This window comes from Dermacentor variabilis, chromosome 1, assembly GCF_050947875.1.
Source record: "Dermacentor variabilis isolate Ectoservices chromosome 1, ASM5094787v1, whole genome shotgun sequence".
NCBI lineage: Eukaryota > Metazoa > Arthropoda > Arachnida > Ixodida > Ixodidae > Dermacentor > Dermacentor variabilis.
Genome location: NC_134568.1, coordinates 24387451 through 24413690, shown reverse-complemented (window position 1 = coordinate 24413690; position 26240 = coordinate 24387451). Strand labels below are relative to the sequence as shown.

At 47.1% G+C, this 26240-nt stretch overlaps 3 protein-coding genes across 3 annotated transcripts in view; all 3 read right to left on the bottom strand.

Moving 5' to 3' along the window:
* LOC142569095 (uncharacterized) overlaps nucleotides 1-26240 on the bottom strand; it is a 126988-nt gene that overhangs the window by 94379 nt on the left and 6369 nt on the right. The window lies entirely within an intron of this gene.
* On the bottom strand, nucleotides 286-1514 carry LOC142575866 (cell division cycle protein 27 homolog; the record flags this gene model as incomplete). Its single annotated transcript, XM_075685595.1, has 1 exon — nucleotides 286-1514. A coding segment is annotated over one exon (957 nt), but the record flags the coding sequence as incomplete, so codon positions are not given.
* Nucleotides 1595-6100, bottom strand: LOC142575861 (uncharacterized). The gene is made up of 3 exons (XM_075685580.1): nucleotides 5755-6100; nucleotides 3822-4064; nucleotides 1595-1683 (listed from the first exon to the last, which is right to left on the bottom strand). Exons 1-3 carry the CDS (start codon nucleotides 6060-6062, stop codon nucleotides 1623-1625), a joined length of 612 nt encoding a protein of 203 aa, XP_075541695.1. The 5' UTR covers nucleotides 6063-6100; the 3' UTR covers nucleotides 1595-1622.

Here is a 26240-nt window from a genome sequence, read left to right as displayed (position 1 = left end):
GAAGAACGCTTTAGGGAAAGACCGGCGGACTCAATGCTAGCGTGAATTAGCTTCTATATTAGTACATTGCAGCTGAGCATTAAACAAAATTACGTGTCTCACATGTACCTCATGACGTAGTATTGTAAACATCACGTTGTTGCCTTTAAATTGGTTAGGCCCTCGCAGCTGCTGCTATATACGAGAATACCAGTGGGAAAGAAATTAGGGTAGAGGCCTCATGTAATTTTGTGCATTACTATCGCGCACTAAAACGGTGCTCATAGAATACACTCGGCAACACACTTCAATCACAACATACTATATTTCAAACCCATTTAACACTACTACATTCACACAAATAAATTGAAGGAGTCCAGAAATTTATAGAAGAATAATGCCGGCGCTCGTCGTCAGTGGCGTTTCCGTTTCGCTGCACGATCATCCCGCAGATGGCGACACGGAGACTAGCTCGCCGCGTTTACTGCGGATTTCCCCGGCGAGCCTTGCCCAAACAGACTGGAAACTGAAACGTAGCGGGGCCCTCAATCCGCTTCTGCATGGCTAGTGAACCCACTCTACCAGCAGAGACCCCGGATGGTCTTGGGTGACGAGCTGCCCTTGTTGTTCTCCTTGACCGAGTTGGAGCTGCTGAAGAGGCGCAAGCTGCGCCGCACGCTGCTCAGGCCACTGGGTGGAAAGCTGGTTGGAACAGGCGGCGTCTGCAGCAAGTTGTTGTTACTCGACTGCCTGAATATTTGTATCTTTGGCGTGTTCAGTCCCTGAGGCTTCCTTGCAAGGTTCTTTTTGACTGGAGGGCAGGCTTCCTTGGAGATGGTGTCCAAAATGCCCTGTGAAGTGGGTGTGACATAGGCGAGCATGCCACTAATGGCTGTTGGGGGCACGGTGCCAGGCGTGGAGTTTGACAAAGGTAGCACACCAAACGATGCTGACAGTGGACTCAGGGCCCCAGGTCCTCCCGCGAAAATGCTGCGTGCTCCCTTGACAGCCGAAAGTGGTTGCATCTGCTTGCTACTTTTGCTGCCCAGGCAGAGGCTAGTGATGCTCTCGGGAGCCAGCAGCTCCGGGGTGCTGGTCATAATGCCAAGAGGGGTAGTGTCTGGGCAGGACTGCTGGGGCGTACTTGTCGTCACCGTTGACCGCATGACCAGCAGTGGTGCCTGTGATGGTGGCGTTGAACCTGCTGACAGCGGCAGCACAGACACCTTGCCTGCAACTTGTCCGCCAGGACCTCCACCCTGGCCACCCAACACCTTTATGTCATCCGTAATGCTGTCAATGTTGGTTTTATTAACAAAGTTGACAAGAGGATTGCTTCCTTGACATAAACTGAAGTTTTCAAGAGATGAGACATTAAATATATCTGTAGGATTTGGCGATTCTCCTAGGTTTATGAGAGACTCATATGAGGACCAGAGGAATGGGTTGAGCTTCAGGCTTTTCTTGAAGGCTTCTGTTGCACGGCTGACGCGCTCTGTTTTCGAACACAGTTGTCCAAGCAGAGCTAGGGCAAAGGACGCCTAGAGATCCTTGAATTGTTCTGCAGCGACAGCCTGGACAGGGTGCTGCCCAGAAGATGGAAGTGTGGCGGCTGCAACCGACGACGAGCGAATCCTTAGTCGTCATTGTACACCGTTGCTCGCGTGCGCCGCCGAACTGCCGTCTGCTCTGGGCTGGGCGAACCTGGTAGGAGAAGAGGAAAGGTGCGGTTGTGTGTGACTGAGTCACGAAGAGAATCAGTCTCCCTATCTGCACGCGTTATCTCTGGCCGAAACAGGAAATGGAGGAATTCTTACAGCAGATCCAAAACTCCCTAGGGCATTGAGCAACTTTTTGAGGTCTCCGGCTTTTCTGAAGCAACTAACGACGTGTTCTGCACAGCTAATCTACTATAGCTCGGATTGCCCATCATGCTGTACATGGCTTCAAAACCAGTGAAGTGAAAAAAGTGAAAGTGAATCTAGGAAAGGACGTTTTTTGAAGGAAGAAGTTTTTGCCTAGGAATAGTGAGGAGATGAAGAAACATTAGATAGCGTCATTCTAAAGGAGAGAGTGTTGTAATACACAAGAGCAGGATACTTGAAAACCGGTCACTGCATGCACTCCTCTAGTTTCTTCGAACAATTTCGTATCAGAATGTGAGCGGTGAATTAACGCGATATAACTAATGCTTTCAGCGTGCTGCAACGCATTTTAAGAGGAAGGCAATTAAGAGTCGTTCGTTGATGACATGGTAAATCATTTCTGCGGAGCCCTGTAAGGTTGAGAAAGGTTTATGAGAGGGAAAAGTATCGTCCACCAGACTGTAGAACGAAGCTAGCAGGTGTCCATGTTCTTCGGCTTGCCGATTAGTTCGCCCTCGAGCTGCGATTTGCTGACCTTGTAGTTCGCTCATATGCTAGAGCGAGCGCCACGGAGAGGAGTTGGACTCGCGGTCGATCCTCGGACCATGACGAACTTTTCTTCGATTTCGAGGTTTCCTTTCTCAGAAGCTCATGTGGGATTCTGTTGCATAACTTCGTACTCAATTGGGGGGGGGGGGGGGGGGGAGGGGACTATCCTTTTCCTACTCAGCTTTACGGACAGACAGCGACTCGTTATTTTTATAAGGTTGTGAGATTTCCGTACGAACATCGTTGGGGGCAACGTCATAGTCAAGAACTGGGCTCGCGCAAAACTATCGGCCTGCAAAGGCAAGGTGGCTATTCAGACTTTGGGTTGGCACACATTAGGACGGAGTGGGGCTGAGCGTTCTCAACGTACACCAGCAGCGTTTCTCTTACTAGGGCGTATTTTTCAAGCGAAGCTTCTATTGCGTCACTCTTTTCGGCGTCGGTGTTAGTGTTGCCGTACGAAAAGATCCAAGCCGCGCGAAAATATACATTGCTTGCCGGGCTGCGGATTCGAACCGGCAACCTACGGGTGGCGAGGCCACCACGCCAGCCGATTCAGCCACTGTCGGTTCACCACTCGCGACCTTTAAGGCGGGGTTTTATATGCATGAAGAAGTAGTCGCAGCGTAAGGCGTGAGCCAGTCATAGGCGGCCCCCTTCCTCCGTTGGTGGGAAAGGGTGCGATCGCGTGCTCGCTAGCCTCACGCACGGCGCTGTTTGCTTCGTTCTGCCGAAGAGCACGCTGCACTGCAGCAATGGTAGCGGGAGTGGGCCGCTCGTTGTGCGTTCGGCCGAAGAACAGGCGGCGTTTGATGACCGCCGGCCGGAACTTACTCAAGAAAGGGTTCCTAGTTTACGTGCTGACCTCGCTGTGAGTGAGCGCGAAGCCGAAACGTGAAGACAACGAACACCCGCGGATCCCGAGCTTCGCTTGCACACCTTTTCACAGTAGTGGAATGGTGGTCAATTTTTTTAGTAGCCTCGCTTGTTTTACTTCCTTTTCTAAATAGTCGCAGAATAGTTGTACGCCTGTTTTGTTCGCCTATTTGAAGTTGCATGGGACTCAAGCAAAACCTGCAGTACCCGAACCAGAGGTTTGCTTCATGATACTGGTAGATTTACACATTCTCTTTCTTCATTCAGTACATTCTCTTCATACCCAGGGATGGGACGCTAATACACCTCCCCAGAGCACTCTCCACAGGTTAACATTCTGTGTTGAATTAGGGGAAGCATCGAGAGCCTCTGTGCTGACCGAATGGCACAATGCGGCTTACGCTGCTCATTCTGACGCGTTCGGAGTACACACAAATACCTGGTTCACAGTGTCTCTTTCGACAGCAGTCGAAAGAGACACTGTGAAGGCAGCAGAAGGCAGAAGGCAGCAGAAGTTCTTCCGTGTTTTTGTTGCAAAGAAGTTAGTCCTACCTCCCGTGTAGCCTCCAAAGGCAGCTGCTTCGAGTAGCCACGCCGCTCGCGTCACTGTTGCCCTCAGCCTTGACAGAGTTCGGCATCCTCAACACACACGGCAGCGTGTCACGCAGGTGGATGTGCAGGTTCCAGCCCAAAACGCCGACGCTGTGCTTGGGAGAGGCCACTCCGCCACGCTCTACAACTTGGTGAATCTTGCTCGCGCCATCTTCCACGCCCTGTGTAATCGGCTCCTCCGACCTGCGTTGACGACACATGACGATAATGAACACGTCAAGCAAGACTTCGCTTAACGGTGCAGCTATTCCGGTGAGGCGTTTGCTGGGTTAACCTAAGTAAACAGCGTCTACCTAATGAGAACACTGATGTCGTAATCTATCCGGGAAAGATGAAAATAGATCCTGCAGTTCTCGCTGCTGAGTTTTCGTTGCTTACCGTGCCAATATATAAGAAATCACGATGTGCAAAATTTAGTAATCTTAGTTCCTAAAGTGCAGCGGAGACGTAATAAGATCTGAATGAGAAAAGAAATTGAAGAGGTTTATAGACAGCCGAAAAATGTGTGCAAGCAGTAACTATATATTTTCCATTCTGTAACGAACTTCATGTTAAGTTGCGACCACAAAGTGCTCAGGCAGCCGCATTATACTTCATGATTATTTTCTTTGTCTTCATTCAGGCTTGACTGTATTCAAACGAATGAAAAAAGAAAGGTAGAAACATACATAAAAGAATAATGAATACGTCCCCAGTGAAATCTGATTATTACATCGCCTTCCACAATGTTTTTTTTTTCGCTTCTTGGGCACTTTCTGGTGCCACAGTATCCTGCCCTTCAGTATTGTAGGCTACTTGGCATTCTTTCAAAAAACCTGCTAATGCCTTGAAGGATCTGCTCCAGGCAGTGGACATATTCTATCGTATTCATTGAAATGCCACAATCATCAAAGTCGTTTCATCGTATACAAATCAAAACAATTTCTTCGTTTACGTGTACTTGTGTAGGCACTACTGAGGTGAAACTATCCTATTAGGAAACGGGGGATGTAAGCAGAGCTAGAGCGCGGAAACCTCGAAATATTTAAGCGAAAGAGCATCGAAAAGCTAGACATCATCGTAAAGTTGGCGAGGCAGATGACTCAACGTGCCTCAAGGCGTCAACGATAAAATGTACAACAACGTGAAGCTTAAAAAACCAGTACACGCGTCAAAAGCCGCAACATGTGCGTAAGTTGCATACATTACCTTGGAACACTATTACAATGAACGCAGAGTTTAATAAGCTTAATTCTTCACCCCACCTAGATGCACCGGCTAAAGCATGCATGAGAATTGCTTAAATGGGGTATATGAGACATTCGCTTAAGCGCCGGTAGACTATGAACGCAACTGTGCAATGTGGTGAATTCCAGATACAGCGCAAAAAATACACATACAGATAAAGAAGACCCGAAAGTGGCAAACAAGCGCTTTTCCACGTCCTTCGTGTCTTCTGTATCTGTATTTTTCGCGCTGTATTCGGAATTTACAATGTTAGACCAACTAGCCCAACACTTCTGTGCGATGCGAGTTCTCGGCGGATTTCTTTATTTTAACAAAATCGCGAAAATAATGAATGTATTGTTGTAACAGTTATTTCAATCCAATCATAAAAATACCTTCTTATAGCCTAATTCGTTACAACATGTACAAACTCGGCCATCAATCGTGTTACTACGGAAAAGCAGTTGTATAATGGGCGACGTCGCCCCCATTACTTGCTACACTTAAGCTATTCCTTCATTGTAGAACTCTGTAAAAAATAAACAGCTTTTTTTTCTTCGTGAGGCGTAAATGTGATTTGTCTTTAGTATAAAATGATATATTCGGCCTTTCCGCTGAGCGTTTCCTGCGCAAAAGCTGTATCACAGAACAACCAAATCAACTGTACCTGTGTATCTGCAGGTGTGCATTGCCCAGTGCGGCTACCGTGTGCTGCTTGGCTCGTTGCCCTGTGCATAATGATTGCTTGTTGTTGCGCTGCAGCACCGTGTTTTTGAGGCGCATCTCAGCGAGCAGGTCGCAGTCGGCCCTTGGAAACAGTCTCCTACGACGCCATACGCAGCTGTTGCCAGCGTGTTCGTCGCCCCTGGTCGACGGCTTCACCTCTAGGTCCCGTTGGTTTGGGAGGCCGTCAGGCATAGTCAAGTTGCTGGACACGTATAACACGTCGTCTCTGGCCTCCTGTGGACGCGCCATGAGCAAAATCGCCGAAGACGTCTTGTGGGATGACGACCCTTCCGAGATGGTGGATGCGCCGCGAAGGAGCAGCCTTTGAACTTCGATGACGCTGCATAGATCGATGCCCATGGCTGGAACTGCGCTGATGCAGTTCTTTTCCGCGATTAAAACACGAGCAGGATGGTCAATGCCACGTCAGCCTCTTGTGCCAGCACGTGGGGGCGTGATGATGATGATGATGATGATGATGATGATGATGATGATGGCCTCATGTGGGGGCGTGGAATCAGTGCCGCTTCTTTTCTTCCTCTACTTCATTTTAAGCTTTTTCCAGTGACGTGCTCCGATGTCTTCGAGGGCCTTACGCTAAAACTCTTTAACGCTAAATGAATGCCGCGGCGCTGGCGTCACCTCCAAGAGTCCCATTCTGAGGCCCGCATTTTGTTCTCCTTGTTTCTCCTTGTTTTCTTTCTCTCTGTCTGTCTCTTGTGGTAATAATGACTAAGAACTGAGACGACGGGGAACTTGCCATTGATATCGATTTTGGTGGGAGAATAAACAGGTGTAATCGGCTTAGTTGGGGCAGCAGCTTTAAAGGAAAGTTCGGATTTCTTGTCGTCCCGGATTTCAATATGCATAGCTTTCAGATAATGGCATTCATGAACTGGATGAGGCAGAGCTTCTAGAAAGACTGAGAGACGAAAACGTGATTAATATCCAACAAATAAAAATGAGGAAACATCAAAGATATTCCAACCAAACATCTCGTACTAACATTCGGACCCATGGAGCGTACTGCGCGAAAGTATTGAGGCAGGATACATAAACATACGCGTCAGGCCATATGCCCGAGCCCTCGCAAAGGCCTCAACTGTCAACGTTATGGCCACGGTTTACGCGCAAAGCTGACGAGAAACTTGTGCGAGGTGTGGTGATTATGATCGCGCTTCAGACAATTGCGATGGCACCCTACAGTGCACGAACTGAAGGGGCGACCACGCAGCTTACTCCCGATTGGGCAAGAGAAAAAGACATCATAACTGCAAACGTAAAAGAAAGCTTCTTCTTCAATAAAGCGCCAGGACCCTCCATATTCGCCCTAGTGCAGGGTATGGTGATGCGGCGCGTAGCGCTGCCACAGTAGACTCCGGCTTCAGCCCGCCAACAAAGACTGGCCGCGGTTGTAGATTGTAGATTTATACGCACACCTTGAGGCCATTTCCTGTCCGAGCACTGCTGTTCCATAAGCTGGTCAAGGTCACTCCCAGTTAAATCCCTTCCAGCAATCAACTTCACTGAACAGAATTTCAGTACCTTATCGACGAACTACCCTAACCATGTATATAGTCGTCGTCTGACCAGGTGCTTTGGGCGTTGTCTCCAATGAATATACATACATATATATATATATATATCTTCGTGGAAAATGTAAACACGCGTTGCATGCAACTGGCGCAGTTTATTTAAATTAACATTACCGCGGCCTTTTGAAGATTGAAGCGCTCAGACTTCATACGCTATGTACACGTCTCTTGCACACCTCATCGCTTCCGCCGATGTAAAGACTTCAAAAACAGCTGGCGCTCCTGAGGTGTCAAGTACGACGCCATTTTGAAAAGGTCACATGGGGTGATTTTGTTTGATTCTGTGATTGGCTTGTGGCGTAAGACGACCCCGTGCGTTCCGTGTGTCTTGGTTGCCAGCTCCGGTATTTTTAAAGTTGTATCTTATGTAGTTGTGATGCGAGAGGGCGCCTAATAACAAATTGCCTTTTTTTCTCAGGTATGTGCCTCCTCAGTAAGAAAGAGTCAACAATCTGTAGCGTTGCAGATTGAATATTCTTGATTTACTTAAGGATAGCATCAGTTGCACTCAAGTAACTAGAGTGGCACGTTATAAAGTACCCTTATGGAAGTGATCACTTTTCCATTGCTTTAATGCTAATGATCTCTGATCGCGCCCCTGGGATGACGTGGGTGCCCTCGGTATTGCTGATGTAGTGGCGTGCCTAACAGTGTTTATAATTGATGCCGCATCAGTACGTATTCAACAAACTACAGGCTCGGCTTGTAAACGACGCAGTCCCTGGTGGAATAAGGAATGTAAGGAAGCACAAATAGGTGGCAGAATAAGGCGTGATGTCTCCTACGTCATTCTCCAACGGAAGAGAACCTCACAAGCTTTAAGCATATAAAATCAAAAGGCAAGCCAACATGACGTACTTGCCAGAAGGGGAATTTGCCGAAAGTACATTTCAGGCATTATTTCATATACGCAAGAAACAAATCTCTGGAAGAGGGTAAGAAAATTGTTCGGTTGACTTTGGGCGCTTTGACGTAAAACTATTCCAAACTTTTCTATTCCAATTCTGCAATCAGCCCTACATGATTGGTCAAATAATTTTCGGGCCTCCGCCACCTCACCAGTCGGACCACCGCCACCTGAAGAAACCCCCATCTGACGTGGTATGTACAAACTGATTATGCATGATTTGGCTATGGTGTTGGGCTGCTGAGCACGAGGTGGTGGGATTGAATCCCGGCCACGGCGGCCGCATTTCGATGGGGGCGAAATGCGAAAACACCCGTGTGCTTAGATTTAGGTGCACGTTAAAGAACGCCAGGTGGACAAAATTTCCGGAGTCCTCCACTACGGCGTGCCTCATAATCAGAAAGTGGTTTTGGCACGTAAAACCCCAAATATTATTATTATTATTATGCATGATTAGACCAAGTGAAAGAAAAATAATTATTTATCATGCGACGCCTTTTTTGCCTTAATATATTGCCATTGATCCAAAGTTTTCTGGCTACGCCCAGTTCGCATGTCTTTCACACGACGTCACAAAACCACGAGAACTCATAGCGTCAAAATTACGTGTACGCGTTGAAGATGCATTAATATGCCGAACCAAACTGAATTTTTTTCTGAACAGCCCGAGGCTGCCCCGTTCCGAAAGGTATAGAATAGGGCTGCCCAGTGATTGCTCTGGCACTAGCTACAGGGAGCGGCTGTGGAGCATGGATTTATTTGCGTATAATAAACATTTTTCCCTGGGACTTTAACGTTGTCGATCCCTTTCAGCGCGTATGCGACGTCACTTTTCCAGCTCTTCCTTGCTGAAAATCCGTTCTTGTGGCATTTTTAATGTTCCGTCGCACGCCTCCGCGATTTTCGAGCAAGCTAAGTAAGGAGAGGCGGATCAATCCCAAAAGCCGGCACCAACCTCCTGGCCGGTTATCTACTCTCACTGTGCTGGCTCGACGCCATCGAATCCCATCGAATCGCTCACCTCTTGTCAGACAATTCGATGGGGAAATCTGCTGCATGTAGGAAACGCTATCCGGTTTGAAAGGAAAAAAAATGACCTCCTGTAAAAGAGGAGCGCGTTTGATTGGGCTATTCAAGTAAGGCGGCGGGTTACCGCCCAAAGCTTGAGTACCTCTGTGGTTACGTAAATTTGACGTAAGGAGATTGGAATAAAAACATATTCGAATAGTTTTCCAGGTAATAGTCTTGAATATCAGGCCAATGCCCTTGGAGAGCATTTCTAGCATTTTTCTAGTTCAGTATTTTATTAAGCAAAAAAATATCGGAAAGTAAGGCATCTAATCGTCAGTGCAGTGGAACTGAATAATACGACCATACTTTCGGTATAACCGACCTTGGAGCTGCTTTAAATAACGGTGAGAGGTCTGCTCCTGGACCTGATCTCGTTATGTACGTCATGATAAGATACGTTCACCCTGATAAACATCACTCAAGTTGCTCTGTTGTAACTCATCAAGACTATCTAGGCACCAGGATACATTCCATTAGCATGGAAAGAGGCTATTGTAATCCTTATTTTGAAACAGGGTAAGGATGCATCTTCTGTGGTAAGTTACTGAGCTATGGTGCAAAGCTGCCATTTGTAAGTTAAATGAAAAGTCATTTCTATTACACTTCTTCCTACACTTCCTCGAATCAGACAGCTTACTTGACCCTTATCAATATGGGCTTAGAGAAGGCCGATGCACAACTGACCACCTCGAGCGAGTTTAAGCATACAATTGTAAAGCTTTCGTTCACAAACAGTTCTTCCTGTCGGTGTTTCTTGATATAGAAAAAAGGCCCATGGCGCAGATGACGGCGTGCAGGAATCAAAACAACTGTTGCAGCAGTAAAATAAAAGATTCATTACCCATATTGACTTCATAATACCACTTCCTAGCAGGTTTCATTGTGGAATTGCTTGTTTAATGATATTTCATTTGATATCCATGACATTACAGGTGTGTGAAACCGAGAGAACTAAGCATAGTGCGTTAGCAACCAGTGAACACCACAGTTACTATAGTTCCAATATTACGCTGTCTTGTGTAAATATTATTAGCTCATTAATCGTGCAATTACTTATTAGTTTTCATATCTTAAGCTAGGGCGTATCTTTGTCTTGGTAAATGCCAAATAAAACATTTTACCATGAGCCGAAATTTGAGGAAAAATGGCGCGCGTAGCTCGGCTTAATGCTTCGATGCCATACCATTCGGTCCGCTGCTTGTTGCAGAATCTGATAGTGTCATCTTTTGTTATACATCTGAGTACGAATGTGCATCCTAGCTGTACAATTCGAGTCTTTAAGCTTTCACATTATCGACGAACCCTTTTACTTCAGTGCAACGACGGAAGAATATTTTCCCTCTGTAGTGCTGCTTCGCGGCGTACCATAAAAAAATAGTGAACCAGGAAGAAAAAAAATACCGCATGCGGAACAAAATCAATCTGGCCCTACATATAGAGGGAGACCCAGACTATTTGCCACTAGAGTGTAATTAGCCGATGAGGCACCACGGCGCGGCAATCAGCATTTAAAAAATAACCGCAGGCATTTTAACTTGTCTACAAAAGTAGCCCTGGGAAAAAACCTAGTCCATGAAATTAAACTAGACGCCACAGATAGCGTGAGACCATTGTCAGGATTGGGTGCCTAAAGTGCAATTTTCCAAAAATTGCTCAGCAATCAAGTTTTACAAGAATGCTTCCCATACAGTTACGCAGACCGCATCGCACTAGGGCCTGCTCTGCCGCAGTAGTCGAAATCCTGCATTCGTGGAGTTGCGCTTTAGCCTTGCCGACAATGCCTAGCCGGCCGCGTCGTTGCAGAATGAAACCGATTACAACCGGCATTAAGCGCAATGTAATTCTTGCAACAGTGTCGTGCCAACTGGCCCTGCGTAAAAATGTTCGTCCTCCCGCCTTTTTTCGTAAGACGGCATGGAGGTTCATCTACCATCCACACGACAAGCAGGATGTTGGGTGCAGGTGAATCTAGCGTTTCTAGAATTGTCTGCGTTCGCTTCGTCCCAGCGCCACGTTTTAGCAGAGTTTAAGAGAACTCAAATCCATCAGTACGTCGTTCAGTGCCACGTGATTCAAAGCGAAACAAAAAGCAAGTGGTGAGCCATCCAGAGCCCCCCCTCGCCCGACCCCCCCCCCTCCCCGACACAACGTCCCGAAGTGAGTCTGTTAAACGTTGTGCATGTTAGTTGCACTTGCATTCCCGCTCGCAAGTGCTGCAGGTCAGAGACCGTTGTAATGTCCATAAAATTTATTTGCAACATTTTCCGCAATTTTGTACGAATACTTCATATGTGTTAGGACCACTTTTCCTGTTTGAAATACTCAATCATATTTTGTAAATTGTGGCTCTGCTGTTCTGCCGCCGTCATATATGTACGCTTTTGGACTGGCAGCCAACCCGCAACATTGCTCATGATCTGAGCATTCACCTCATCCCCGCGTTCCAGTATTACTAAGAAAGAATGCCAGTGGAAGGAACTCTCTGGAAGAGCTTTCATTTGCTTTCCTCCCGTGAATGTGTTGTAGCGCCTTGCCTTTCCGAACTTATTATTTTTTTACTCCATCCTCAATATATTTTTATTTCCCTTCTCTCTTCCCCCAGCGTAGGGTAGCCAACCCGACTCTTGACTGGCAAATATCGCGTCTTAGTAACATCAGACGTGTTAAAATAAATACGGTAAAGCAACTCTAGTCTTATGTTTAACCTCCTCTCTTGAAGAAGTGCCAAACTTAAGCTTCGCTTCATAGCTGTAACAATGTTGCCGAATTCGTAATTATTTCCTGCAACACGTGCGGTTCAGCGTTGCACACGCTCTAAAGCGGAAGGTGACGTACTTGAACGCGGATCCTATATCGCACAAGCGTACTCAACGATTCGTCTAACATTTCTCAAGTACAAGACTTTCTTAACCTTAGTTAGCCGTTTGAGTTGTTTATATCGAGTGAAATTCTGGGAAAAATAGATACCGAGGTACTTGTAATCGCGTACTTTCTTTTGAAGGAGCGCTTAGGGTGACGTTAGTGGGCATAACAAGAGAACCCTTACGTGGAAACGAAACAAACTGGCGCTTTTGAGGATTCGGACGGATTTTCCATTGTTCCCCACCTGCGCTGTGTGCGGTCCAAGACATGTTAGAGGAGACAACAGATAGATTTTAACATTGCCGTAAACGACAAAGTCATCTGCGTACAATCGCCCTGAGCCCTGAATTTCATGAACTATGTCATTGATATAAACTAAGAATATAATAGAGACCCCAAACCTGACTGCAGTACCGCAGATGATGCATTGACGCCATAAGACAGAGTACCATTTACGAGTACATGTTGAGTTCGCCCCCATAGGTAGTCATGGATCCAACATACTATTGAGGAGTGTATACCAAGAAAGGCTAACTTGTGTAGTAAGAGTGTATTCGGGACCAACAGGATAGCTTTCCTGAAATAATGGAATATGGTGTCAATACGGCTGAGTGAATGGGCTCACTGTGGTCAAAATGATAAAATAGGTCATTGCTGAATCCAACTAAACATTTGTGTAATGCAGGATATTCCAGCTGTGTTGGACGTTCGGAAAGTAATCATTTTGTTCTAGATAGTTCATTATCGCGCTGTGAATAATGTGTTCCAGTGATATGCAACATACACGTGGGAGTGATATGGAGTGATAGTTAGCGTATGAGTTTTGAGTGCATCTTTAGCATCGCAATAATGTCAGCCTCTTTACATTCCATAGGCAACGAACCGGTGCCTTATATTATGTTAAATTAAATAAATAAATAAAGGATATTACGTCACAACATGCCTACAAAACAAACGTAGGGATGCCGTTAGGTCCGTACGCAGACTTTACTCTTAGCCGTCTAAGTGATTTTACGGCACCATTATAGACCTTATGGACTTCAGACATATTTTCCAGAAATAATTCCGCGTATTCCGTTAGTAAGACATTGTGAAAATAGTCCGAAAATAACTATTAAACAGCATTCATTTTCAATACAGTCGACTACTGTAGCAACATCTATCTCCAAGCTCTTAATAAATACATGCTCACGGCCACTAGTTTTAAAAAATTATCCCAACTCCTTCCAGTTGTCTTGAAGATTTAAACCCAAGTTATTCAAAAAAAGCATCGTTTAAGGAATCTTAAATTTGTCTCAATCTCCTCACCAAGAGCCCTCATTATTTCATACACCCGCGAGTTCTGACTTTTCCTTTAGGAAGGAACAAGGTGTTATTTCTTTTAATTAGCTTTCTACCCTCGTTATTCATCCATTGTTTATCCTGGCGCCTTTTCGTGCCATGAGTTTAAACGGCACAATATCATTTATAAGCTTTAACAATTTAGTTTTAAAGACATCCTCGTGTACTAGTTGTCGTCGTAGTAGTTTATATTTAAAAGCTGTGGCAAATATAATGTATGTTCATGTGTTAATGATGCATATCCTCCTTTACAATAAAAATGAGCAACTTCACCAGAGATGACCTTCAACATGCACGGATACCTTTTTGTCCTGTGCATTCAGCGCCTGACGATTAACAGTTCTCAACTAAATAAATTTAGAATATTTTTCTAAATCTGGAGACATTAAAGCAGCTTGGTCCAGATGATATTCCCAGCGTATTCCTGAAACGGTAGGCATAGTCCACATTTCTAAGTATTTGTTTTTAATTTGATGTGTCGGAAATCTGTCCGTTCTGGTGCGGTTCTTCCCGCTCGAAAAAGAAGCAAGATCATCTCTGTTTTAAAGAATTGTGATGCTCGGCTACTGACCACACGCATTGCTGTATACATTTTGTAACGTAGAGAAAACATTCTTTCGAAACGTGTAAAACAATATTGAACAGACATCGGCTGTATCACCAAATATCAACACGTTTTTCAGCGGTGTTTTTCAACGGTTACAGGGCTAGTCGAAATTCTACATGAAATATTCGCAGTATCAGATCAAAAAGGGTAACTCGAGATTATGTTTTTAGGCTTCTATAAAATATTGAATTGAGCTAATCACCAATACCTGGCTCGAAATAGAATGTTCGCTGGCTTGCACTACATGGAGCTACAAGGTGGCAGATGGCAGCGCGTGTTGGTAGCGTCGTTGCTAGTGTGACCAAACAGGGTGAAATTATTTTAATATATATAACCCAATAGACAAAGTGCAAGTTTCTGATATTACTTATTGTTTAAAAAGTATGCTTAGGAGGATCCTTAAGAGGATGAAGGCGAAAGCCTGACCGCTCACAACGCATTCATTACATTACTTTAAATTTTATTATAATGCGTTGTCACTTCCTATCACTTGTTTTCTCCCACCAAAGTTCGCGAGTTCGACGCCAACCAAACGTCGTGGGTTCTAGTTCCTCAGTTAACTATATCTCAACACCAAAGGTAGTGTATTCGGCTCCCGTCCTTCATGATGTTATTTGTAATCGAACTTGGAGATATGGCCGGTTCGCCTATATCTCCGTGTTAGATCACGGGTTCAAGTACCTTAATAAACTTTGCCTTAATTAACACCGAAGTCGCTGCTTCGACTCCCACCTGAGGTCATGGGCTCGACTCTCGTCCTTAAAGGGACACTAAAGGTTACCAGAAAGTCAAGTTAAAGTGGTAGAGCAATGTTCTAGAACATCTATGGCGTCAATATAATCGCGAACAGAGCTTTAGTAACCGAGAAATTGAGGTAAATGCATGACACTATTTCAGACCCCCCAGCGACATTCCGGTACTAGCCCGATGACGAAAGCACTCCTCATAATTTGTGTTACTAATACTCAACTACTCGTATTAAAAATATCATTTCATTCGATTATAAGATGGAAGAAAATGCTACTTGTCTACGTCTATTCGATTCTAAGAAAAAATAACATTTTGACATTACCCTTCAATAGTATGGGTGGTCGAAAGGTTTCGTTTTCGCTCGACTCTGCGCCGCGCACGCTTTGGAGCTTCAGTAGTTTCGTTATCGCGTCGTGCTGTGCGGGTTCTGCTGGCTCGCGAAACTTTCATTTGGAACAAGCAGCGAGAATGCCACGTCCATGTGATGTCGTGGGAAGCCCTCGTTGCTTTGCCGCTCCGGAGAGCCGGTGTCGAGGCCGCCGTCGTAGTACGCAACGACGCCGGCAGCGCGAGCCCTCAGCAGCAGGTCGCGCTCGTCAGTGCTCAAATCGCTGAAGTTGAGCCCAGCATCGTGAGCCAATCTGTCGTTGTCAGGGTCCATTGCGACGAGCGTCGAAGTTTGCATCATAGAATGAAGTACCAGCTTATGGTCGCGCGTTTCTCCTTCCACTAGCCACCATACTCCCGCTTTCGCTCTGCTGTCGGTTCTGTCTTGGCTCTGTTTCTGGCCGCGCGTTTGCGTTTTGCGCAGAAAAGCCGTAGCGCCGTCTGCGGACGCCTTTTTTCTCACCGACGGCGCAACGTCACTATGACACCAAGATGTCAGTACTCCTCGATCGGAGGGCGGGCGATTTGAACTGCGCTAGAGGTACGCGGACGCTTCAGAACGCATTTTCTCTTAGAATAAGTCTCTCCTTGGCAAGAAACTGCCGTTTCGAGGTTTCTGGGATGGTATTTCAACAGTCCACGTTGACTTAATAGTAACCTTTAGTGTCCCTTTAACGATGTAAGTTGGAGTCCAACTTGATGTATGGCCGGTTCGCCCGTATTTTAGTGGATTCGTCTCCCACCAAAGGCCGTGCGTTCGAGTGCCTTAATTAACTCTATCTTATGGTGCTTTGATCTGACCCTAATTAACTTTGGCTTAATTAACACCACACATTGTGCTGACGCTTCTTCTCCGCCTAGTCTTCGCTCTTTGTTATAAAGGAAACTGACGGCCTAATTCACCATAATTAACAAAAACGGTCATGGGTTTGACTTCTACGAAACACCGTGAGTTCAAGTATCTTAATTAACTCTAACTCTGTCTTACGGCGCTTTGATTGGACCTTATTTACTTTGCCTTAATTAACACCACAGGTTGTGCTGACGCTTCTTTTCCGCCTAGTCTTCACGCTTTGTTATAAAGAAACTGATGGCTTAATTCGCCGTAATTAAGACGAAAGGTCGCGAGTCTTAATCAAGTTTGTCTTAATTACCACCATAGGTAGTGAGTTCGACTCCCCATGAATTTTGGTGTCAAACGACGGACCGCCTAACGCCGGACATAAGAATTTTCCGCCCATGAGCCGTGTAAAACTTTAGCCTTATTAAATATGGAAATAACGTTGCAGCGACTGATACGCTTTAAATGGTGTCTGTACTTCTCATTGCGATCGTTCATTGTGAGTCGGCAGCGGAAAAATACCAAGCGATGCCCACCAGTATAGCCCAGCTATTGCTGTCGGTTCCAGCGATTATTTCGCATTGAAGTGACTAATCTTCTACGTCTTCAAGTGAGCCAGAAGGCATCTTACAGTGCAACTGTCGCGGCATCGCGGGGAAGGCCGGATAGCTGCGTGACCGTCTCAGATATGGGAAACAGCGTGTTTGGGCTGAACTGCTTCAAGAATACTATGGCCTGCCACCCATTTCAGGATTTGTGGCATACTCATCGCCTTCAATGTTGGATCGCAGGAGTGCTACGCCCGATGTCCCCCAGGAAAGGCTACTGCTTATGTGAGATGCACTCATCAGACCCGCGTTGATCCATCATGGTGGTGTACTTTATAGCAAGAAGTCGTGGCCGTTTGGTTCGTCTCGAACGCACGGACGTTATCATCGTTTCGTTCTATGCCCGCCCCTACAGCGGTCGTGCGGCTCGGTTGTGTCTAATGCTGGTTGGCGCACGTACGACAGAAACATCCTGGTTGCCCCATTATGATAGCAGGACATTTTAACGCGCCCCACATCACATGGGGATGCGCCATTTCCAGTGCGCGTGGTACGTGTGTGCTGGACACATTTATGGACGCCCAATTCACTCTGCTTAATAATGTGTCCGTGCCTACTCGTCGGCGTGACCACCCTCGCGCGCCGCCACACTCACTGGACTTCTCTAGGTGGCTAGGAAGGATGACCGTCTCGTGGTCATGTGAAGCCGACTGCTGGGGTAGCGACCATCATCCGATTCACCTTGGCTTATCTTCGGGCGGAACAGGCCGCTTCCGCCGACTATGTCGAGTGGTGGACTGGGATCGATACAGGGCGGTATGAAAAAGCAATGTATCCAACTCCATGCGGGACCCGTCACATTGTCTTACGCCGGCATTAGTTCAGGCGACACGTACGTCATGGGTTGATGAATCGCGAACCGCTCCTGATTTACAACTTCTGCGACTCTGGCGTCGCGCCACTAAGCAGAACTTGCATCAGAACGTGACCCTGTATCAAATACTCCTCGGTTAGCGACCCCACGCCTTATTGCAGTAGCTCGGTGCCATGGACACCGCTTAGAACGTGGCCGCTGGATGGACTGGTGCTCTTCTCTCGGACATTCGTCGTCCAATGCTTCTCTTTGGCGCACCTTCCGAGTAACGGAACGTGGTCAGCGCCCCCCAGAACCCGCAGCCTGCGCCCTGTTAGCATCGGGCCAGACACCAGCAGTAATCGCAGAAACGGTCGCCCATACCTTATTTCCGGCTTCCACACAGCACCGCCTCCTTTCCTTCTTCAAAACTGCCTTCCCGCAATCGCAGGCACGCCGCCTACGCTCTCCGACATCGAGGGTATACAAGCTGTCTTAACTATGGTGGAATTTTTAGCGGCAATAGACCTGTCGAAGCCATGCAAGGCACCTGCAGGACCGGATAGCATACCGTATGAACTTTGTAAAAACACGGAAGGCAAGGTTGTCGAAGTGCTGTTGGGGGCCATAAACGAAGCTTGGGCTACAGGAGTCCTCCCCGATTATTGGCGGCATGAACAAATGGTCCTCATCCCAAACCTGGAAAACGCCCAAGTAATATCGCTCATATGCGCCCAATAGCACTAACCTCAACATTAGGCAACCTGATGGAACGTATGCTCGCGACACGTATTACATGGTAGCTCGAGCGGTACTCATGGTATCATCCTGGCCAAATCGGCTTCCGTCCTCATCTAGGCGCAGAGGATGGCCTTGCGCACCTATCTTCTATGGTTCTCATCGGAGGCCGCTACCGAAGATTTCGCGCCATTCTGGCAATGAATATTCGTAGAGCGTATGACCATGTGAGTCACGAAGCAATTGTTGGAATTCTCCATTGGCTTCAGTTCCCTAACCTGTGTCTGCACATTCGTCGAATCGAAGCCTTCCTGCGCGCTCGCACCTTCCCCATTCCCCTGGCTGGCCAAGCAGCAGATCAGTTCGTCGCACATCGGGGTGTCCCACAAGGATCTGTGCTCGCACCAGTCCTTTTCAATATTGCTCTCCTTCTACTAGCTTGGAAGCTAGCGACGATACATAACGCACAGTACATAATGTATGCAGATGACATCATTGTATGGTCAGTTGATCCTGAAATCTGCCACCAAGAACCAGCGCCCAAGAGGCCCTAAACGTGACGTACAACTGGTGTGCATAGATAGGGCTTGAAATATCCATGGGCAAGACGACGTACATGTCAGTAGCGAACAAGTATGGGCGCCACCTACTGGCACTCCGGCCTGTTCAGTTAACTCTGGTTCAGCAACCACTACACTAGGCTTCAACTCTCCGTGTACTCGGCTTTGAAATGGATTCCTCCGGATCTGGGGGACCATGGGTCAAGAATGCAAAGCTACAGGCCGCAGAAACGATACTGCTGACACGCGGGATATCGAAGAAATCTGGCGGTGCGAGAACCAACATGGCTCGCCTTCTTGTCCGTTCTGTATTGCAACCACGACTACTCTACAGAGCCCAGTTTCGACATCTCACGAAGGCACAATGGGCTCGCCTTGAGGCCTTTCATAACGAAGCCACGCGGACCATAACGGCACTACCACGTCTCACTCCGTTGCCAACTTTACAGGCCGAGTCCCAACTCAACACTATCGATGAACTCGTGCACCAACGTCGATGCGTGCGCGCCCTAAAGCCATCAAATTTCTTCTCGGCTGCTTCACTGGTACGGTACATGGGACACGAAATAGACAATCCAGCATCTACGAGACCCGGTGTAGCTCCGTGGAAGAGGGTACAATTAAGTAACAATAAGCCTCTTGGTCGTCTGTATAGCCCGGTTCCTCGCCAGGCGAATGCCCAAGTTTCCCGCCTTCGTCGCGCCGATGATAATCAAGACAATGCGACTCCTCTAGCATACACTGATGCCAGTGTTAATGGCACCATGATTCAAACAGCTCTCGTGTGTCCATTGATACCAGAGGCAGGTCAGACGTGCTCGTATGTTGCCGATCCTGCACCACCGGCCTATCTTGCCGAGCTTGCTGCCACACGAGACGGCTTGGTCACGTTTCTACCTACTGGTAAAGCAGCTCGATACGCAACAACTCATCATTCGCACAGACTCTACTCAAGCCATCCACGCCATACGTAGGGTATCTCGGTCCACTCTATTCTCAGATAGCATTCACCGTCTTGCTGCCACTACGAATATCCTCATACGCGTCCAGTGGGTGCCTCGAGCAGCCCTGCCGGGTCTCCTTGAAGCAGATATGGCAACCCACCCACAGATTACAACATACCCACTTCCATATTTTCCTGAAGACGCCTGTGGACGACTGATCCGAGAAAAGGAAAACCACTGACGTACCACATAAGCTCTCATACCTCCGTGTGGGTCAGACCTCCCTGGGGGGTTTATACGCCGAGAGGAGGTTACGTTAAGGAGGCTACGTGTCGGGGTCGCGCTCACCCCGTCTGTGACCGCTCTCTGGCCACAACAGTACCATGGTCCTTACGGCACATCGTGCCCATTTTGTAACACAGAAATCAAAAATGTGTCAGCGACACACGTACTAAGGACGTGCCCAGGACTTCGTCTAAGCCGTCTCCGCCACCTCCGGGCAACAGGCCTTCGGCCTGGCCGCCCACCCGACCTTGAACGTTCAATTCATTGATCACATCATCGTTCACTTCTACATTTTTGCATGAGTCGAATCTCTTCGTGTACTTTTAACACAATTTGTATTATGCCTAAGGTCAAGCTTTCGAATTAAAAAAAGAAGTGACTAATCTTAAGACGGTCTCTTGCCCTGAACCCTAGCACAAAAGCTCGATGCTCTGACTATTAAACCAGGGATGCTTGTTTCATACTTGTTATTTTTTTTCCGTTAATAAATCGGAGCAAACCTTTAAAAAAACAAAGCACTACAGGAATTTAACGGGACGGAAACACAGTCAAAAGTCATGCGAGCACGCGCAGGCGTCAAACAAAGAGATCCACTCCGGCGGTGTTTGTTGGGCAGCATACGCACTACGTGCACATGTAACAAACTTCCCTCCCCCACCAAAAAAAAAGAAACGGCCGAGTGCTTCGCGATGGTTCAGCGTACCTGTTGCACCTTTTAAAGATCCCTGTGACCCACCATATGAAATGTTAATGTTACTTGCCCAACATAGCCACTAAATCACAGACAGCAATCTGTATCCTACCGCATTGCCGATATTCGAAACACCCTATCTACAAGCGGATTAAACCCGGATACTATGTCTCCTCGTTCATTTTTCACTGGTTTCCTTACGCAGAATCCCGTTGTGTGATTCTTCGACTACTTGTATTTGATTATTGTATACATATCAGTATCCATGAGCGTGTTTTCCTCCTCCTACACACACACACACACACACACACACACACACATATATATATATATATAGATATATATATATATATATATATATATACACGCAGAAAAAGACGACGAACTTTTAGGAAGACTTATTTACTGAACGTTTTCGGCTGGCGGACCAGCCGTACACGTTTAGTTCAGTAACTATGTCTTCCTAAAAGTTCGTCGTCTTTTTCCCGCGTACCTTACGTCGGGTCCTGCGTGCTGAACTTGGAAGAAACCCCCTATATATATATATATATATATATATATATATATATATATATGCACATATACGTATGTCGTCTATATATAGAGTTTGATGCGTCTGAAGTTTCCATTCTGGTTCATATTTTTAGCGGCATTGTCACTGCTTATTTTCTGAAATTATTTCGTATGTACCCCTCTGATACCGTTTCTTAATTTTTTTGTGCTACAAAAAAAATTTACTGCCGGTACATCCATGTTACTATTTCTTTTTTTGTTTACATTTTCTATAAATTGTCTAGACTTATGTTGTTATGTACCTATGTTACTGGCTGCACACTGTCGACTTGTACCATAGGGGGCTGTGCGTAGTCAAGTTGCAGTAATGCAGATTTTCCCCGCCAAACCCTTTTCTCTCTTTTTTTTTTGAGAAATGAAATAAACTTCTTATTTCATTTGATTTAAATTCCTGAAGTCACGGAATAAAGTCGTGCACACCAGCGCCTGAGGGGCATGCCGAATTGGACTGCCGCATAGAAACATTTTACTTACAAAAAGTGAGCGCGCATGTCCTTGCTGACGATGACGAATGAAGTTTCAAGTTCCGCGCCCCATATTCGCTCAGCGTCAGTGATCGTACTGTGGCGCTGTCGGACCTTTCTACTGAAGGTTGTTACCAATAAAACAAAACTTGTTTGAAAATCGGAGAGTTTTGCCCCTCATTTGCGCGTAGCCCCAAAGCGCGCCACGATGAGTGCCCTAAATATAGCCAAGTCGGACCTCCTTCTTTACAGAAAAGAGAAGGGAGGCAGACCCAAAGATTGGAAGCCAGTCTCCGAAAGCAGCATCAGCCTTCGCACTTGTGGCGGGCGGGGGGGAGGGGGCGGGTTATACCCAGGGTCGACGTTATTCGGTTCCTGGGCATGTTTGCCGAATTCAACGGCGGGAAGGGAACTGCTCTCCGCAAGATCATCGCAAAGACGGACAACGCTTTCCGCCTCGTACGCAGAATCGCAAATCGGCATCGAGGCATGAAAGAAAACAATCTTCTCAGGCTGATCAATGCCTTTGTACTCTGCCACCTCACGTACACGATTTCTATGCACAACTGGCTCAGAGCGGAGCGAGATAAGCTCAACGTTCGCATTCGCAAAGTAGTCAAGAGGGCTCTCGGGCTACCCATCAGGACCCATACCGAGGATCTCTTGAAGCTGGGGGTACATAACACCGCCGAGGAGATTGCCGAAGCCCAAGAACGCGCGCAACTCAGTCGCCTGACCACCACAGCGGCAGGTAAACCTATCCTCGAAGAGCTGGGTTACCACCCTGCGGAATTCCCGATGGTCAGTACCCCGATCCCTAAGTGCATTCGAGACAAGTTCGTAGTGGCCCCTGTGCCTCGAAACGTTCATCCCGTCCATAACGAGGGCAGACGCAAGGCCAGAGCAGCAGCCATCCTCAAACAGACCAAGCAACACGACATTAGAGCAAGCTTCGTCGACGCCGCGGAGAACAGTGACGGGAAGACCTTTGCCGTCGTTGTGGTCGACTCGAGCGGAAAGATTTCCAATAGCGCCTCGATTCGCACTTCAGACCGCGGAGTCGCCGGGCAAGTCGCCATGGCCATCGCCCTGCTAGACGGTCGTGGGTCCGAAATCTATAGTGATTCCAAAACGGCAGTTAGGGCTTTTCAGAAGGGTTGCATCGCCAAGGAAGCTGTTCTTCTTCTGAGTGGCTCGAGTTCGTATGCTCTCACAAACCATTCAATTAACTGGTTTCCCGCTCACGTAGGGTCGGTCGAGGGTGCTCCCCCGAACCTCAATGAGTCTGCTCACGAGGCTACGCGTAACCTCACCGACAGCGCTTCCTTTATAAGAAGCACTGACTCCCCTCCCCTCTACGGTCACAAGGACGCTCCCGCTACTCACAACGAGATTATTAAATATTTCTACATATCCAGAAAATTCTTTCCACCCCCTCACCCCAAGTTGAATAGAGCGCAAGCCGTTTCGCTTAGGCTTCTACAGACCAGCACATATCCGTGTCTGTCCGCTCTCCACGAGGCTTACCCCGACGTGTATCGCGACGAAGCCTGCCCGTCCTGCGGCCAGACCTCCACTCTACCTCACATGCTCTGGGAGTGCGGGTCGACATACCCCAAGTTCATCAAGGGGGAGTGGGACTTGCTACTGCGTAGCCCCGCTCTAGAAAAGCAAATGCTGGCCATCCGGCGTGCCCGCGACCGGGCCGGTGGGCTAGACCTGCCGGTCCCGACGTGAGACTAGCCGGGTGCGCGACGAATTCGCGTCCTCGCCGGACCTATAATAAAGGTTATTCAATCACTCCCTCACTCAGTGTCATGGGAATTCCAAGTGTTGAATGTAGATTGAGAGCGCCGTTGCTTGTGAAAGCCTTTCCGATTTCTTGTTTTATTTTTATCTAGATGAAATATAATCCTGGGTTGCTGTAGTCAGTGACAAGGGGACTCTTATAGCGAATGGTTCGTGCATCAAGAACTTAGATATGTTTGCTGCACTACAAGAACGGTGCGTGTCGGAAGTAGAAGATGATGGCGATAAGTGCGAGATGGACAGCTAGCTTTTGCAGGTGTGCGGAACTGTAATTTCTGCGCAGTATAGACGAAGTATCGTCCCTGTCTATGAGCAAAATAAATTCGACGAAGCGATCATCAATTAGATAGAGGCCATTCAGGTGCCATCACGAGTTGTGTATAACGAGCACACAGAAATGTATTATGACCTCTCACTCACGATAACCACTATCTCATAGCTGTGATGCAAGTTTCCAATATATAAATATGTGCAACACTCGATGATAATCTGCAACTTCGAAATATTTCGTATTGTTCTCTACAGCCACTAAGCCCTGGGGTCCTGTACTAAAACATGACGCCATTACTTATACTGACGGATAGAATGAATAGTTTTTCAGGCGATAGTAACCCAATGTGAGATTAAGAATACGAATTTCCGCTCGCTAAAAAATTCTCGGCTGAAAATGTTAATGCTGAATAAAAATACCGCTTACTCTGCGCATCGGGCGCGTCGGATAGCAGCAATTTCGCATAAAAAAGTGAGTCCACGCATCGTATAGCTGTCGACGAAGGAAAAATAAGTTGCGGGTTAATTTCTCACGCCTCACATTAGATTGAAGATCGATTACGAGGCAATCAAAATAGGAAGAAAATAAGGTGTGAACATTTAATTGAAACTGTTGCAAAAGACAATACACTTTGCATATGTAAATACATATTATACGTATATGTGTCTATGTCTGCGTTACTGCATAATACGGAAGGCCGAGGCCCGCTTACGAAGTTATCCCTTACAAATGTGTCAAGTTAGGGTTGGTGCTTGTCGGATGTTTTAGAGCGCAGCTCTTTGGCGTCCGTTCCTGGGTTTCGCATCGGCGTCGTCGTCGGCCTCGTAACCAGCTCCGCCCCCCTTTCCTCCCCCCAGCGATAGCAGCGATCGACTGATACCGCTGGATGCCGCTGACGCCGCTAGAGAGTCAAGATAACGTGACTGCATAGAACACCGTCGCCGCCATGCAGAAAGAGGAGGAAAGGGTCCCCCCCCCCTGTTCTTGTGTGGCGGATAGGGTGCTCTTCAGTTGCCGACGCGCCGGTTATTCGTTGTCCCTGAAACCAACTCCGCAGCTGGGGTTGACTCACTATCGGCGTCAGCGGCATCAGTCAGTCGCTGCTATCTCTTCCCTCCTCCATTTATCGTGTTGTCCGCTTGCTGCGCGCGCTTCTGCCCCCATCGTTTGCCGCTGGGTGTACACGCCGCCCCCCTCCCCCCTCTTCCTGCGAGTCTCCGGTTGTCAAAGCGCCGGCTCGAACTTAGTTCCTTTCTTCGCTCCTCCTCCAATGCAACCCCTGTGCGGTGGCAATCAGAGAGCCAGATCGGTGGCGGCGGATCTGTATATGTGCACCGCCCGAGCCGAAATTGCCGCTGCCGTTCGCCCTGTGCGGTGGCAATCAGAGAGCCAGATCGGTGGCGGCTTGACATAAAGACAAACAGCAATTTCCTAACACTTATGCGGGAGAACATCCCGTTCCTCTCGCTCGTAACGCGTCCCACGGCTGTGACAACCTCGCGAGGCACTTGTATACATCTCGTCTTTGAGAATCAAGCATTGGTGTACCAAGTCGAACACATATCAGTCTATTTCTCCGACCACAAAGCTTCCTTCATGACTGTCAAGAACTGTTAGTGGAGTCTTTGTTAAAGGAATACGTGTGTAAAATAAAAAAAAATTCTGTGATAGCGCATACATGTGTTGCTAGATTTCTTTGCCTCAATCTATCGAAAAGGTGAAACAGCTTATTTGCTGCGCTCAAATTTCGCATTAGGAAGTAACGCAATCGTCGGCAATTTTTTTGTTTGTTTGTTCTTTTGTTTAAATATGCGAGGTTACACTTGCCCCGAAAACGTTTTTGCGAAGAACGCTTTAGTCAAATAACAGCGGACTCAATGCGAGCGAGAATTAGCTTCTCTATTAGTATATTGTAGCCGAGCACTCGAACAAAGTTACGTGCCTAACTTGGCCGGTGCATCATGACGTAGTATTGTCAACATCACGTTGTTGCCTTTAAATTGGTTAGGCCCTCGCAGCTGCTGTTACGAGAATACCAGTGGGAAATAAATTGGAGTACAGGCCTCATCTAATTTTGTGCATTACCATCGCCCAATAAAACGGTGCTCATTGAATGCACTCGGCAACACACTTCAATCACAATATACTGTATTTGAAACTCATTTAACAATACTAAATTCACACAAATAAATTGAAAGATTGCGAAAATTTACAGAAGAAGTATGTTGGCGCTAGTCGCCAGTGGCGTTTCAGTTTAGCTGCACGATCGTCCGGGAGATGGCAACAGGGAGACTAGCTTGCAGAGTTTACTGGGGATTTGCCCGGCGAGC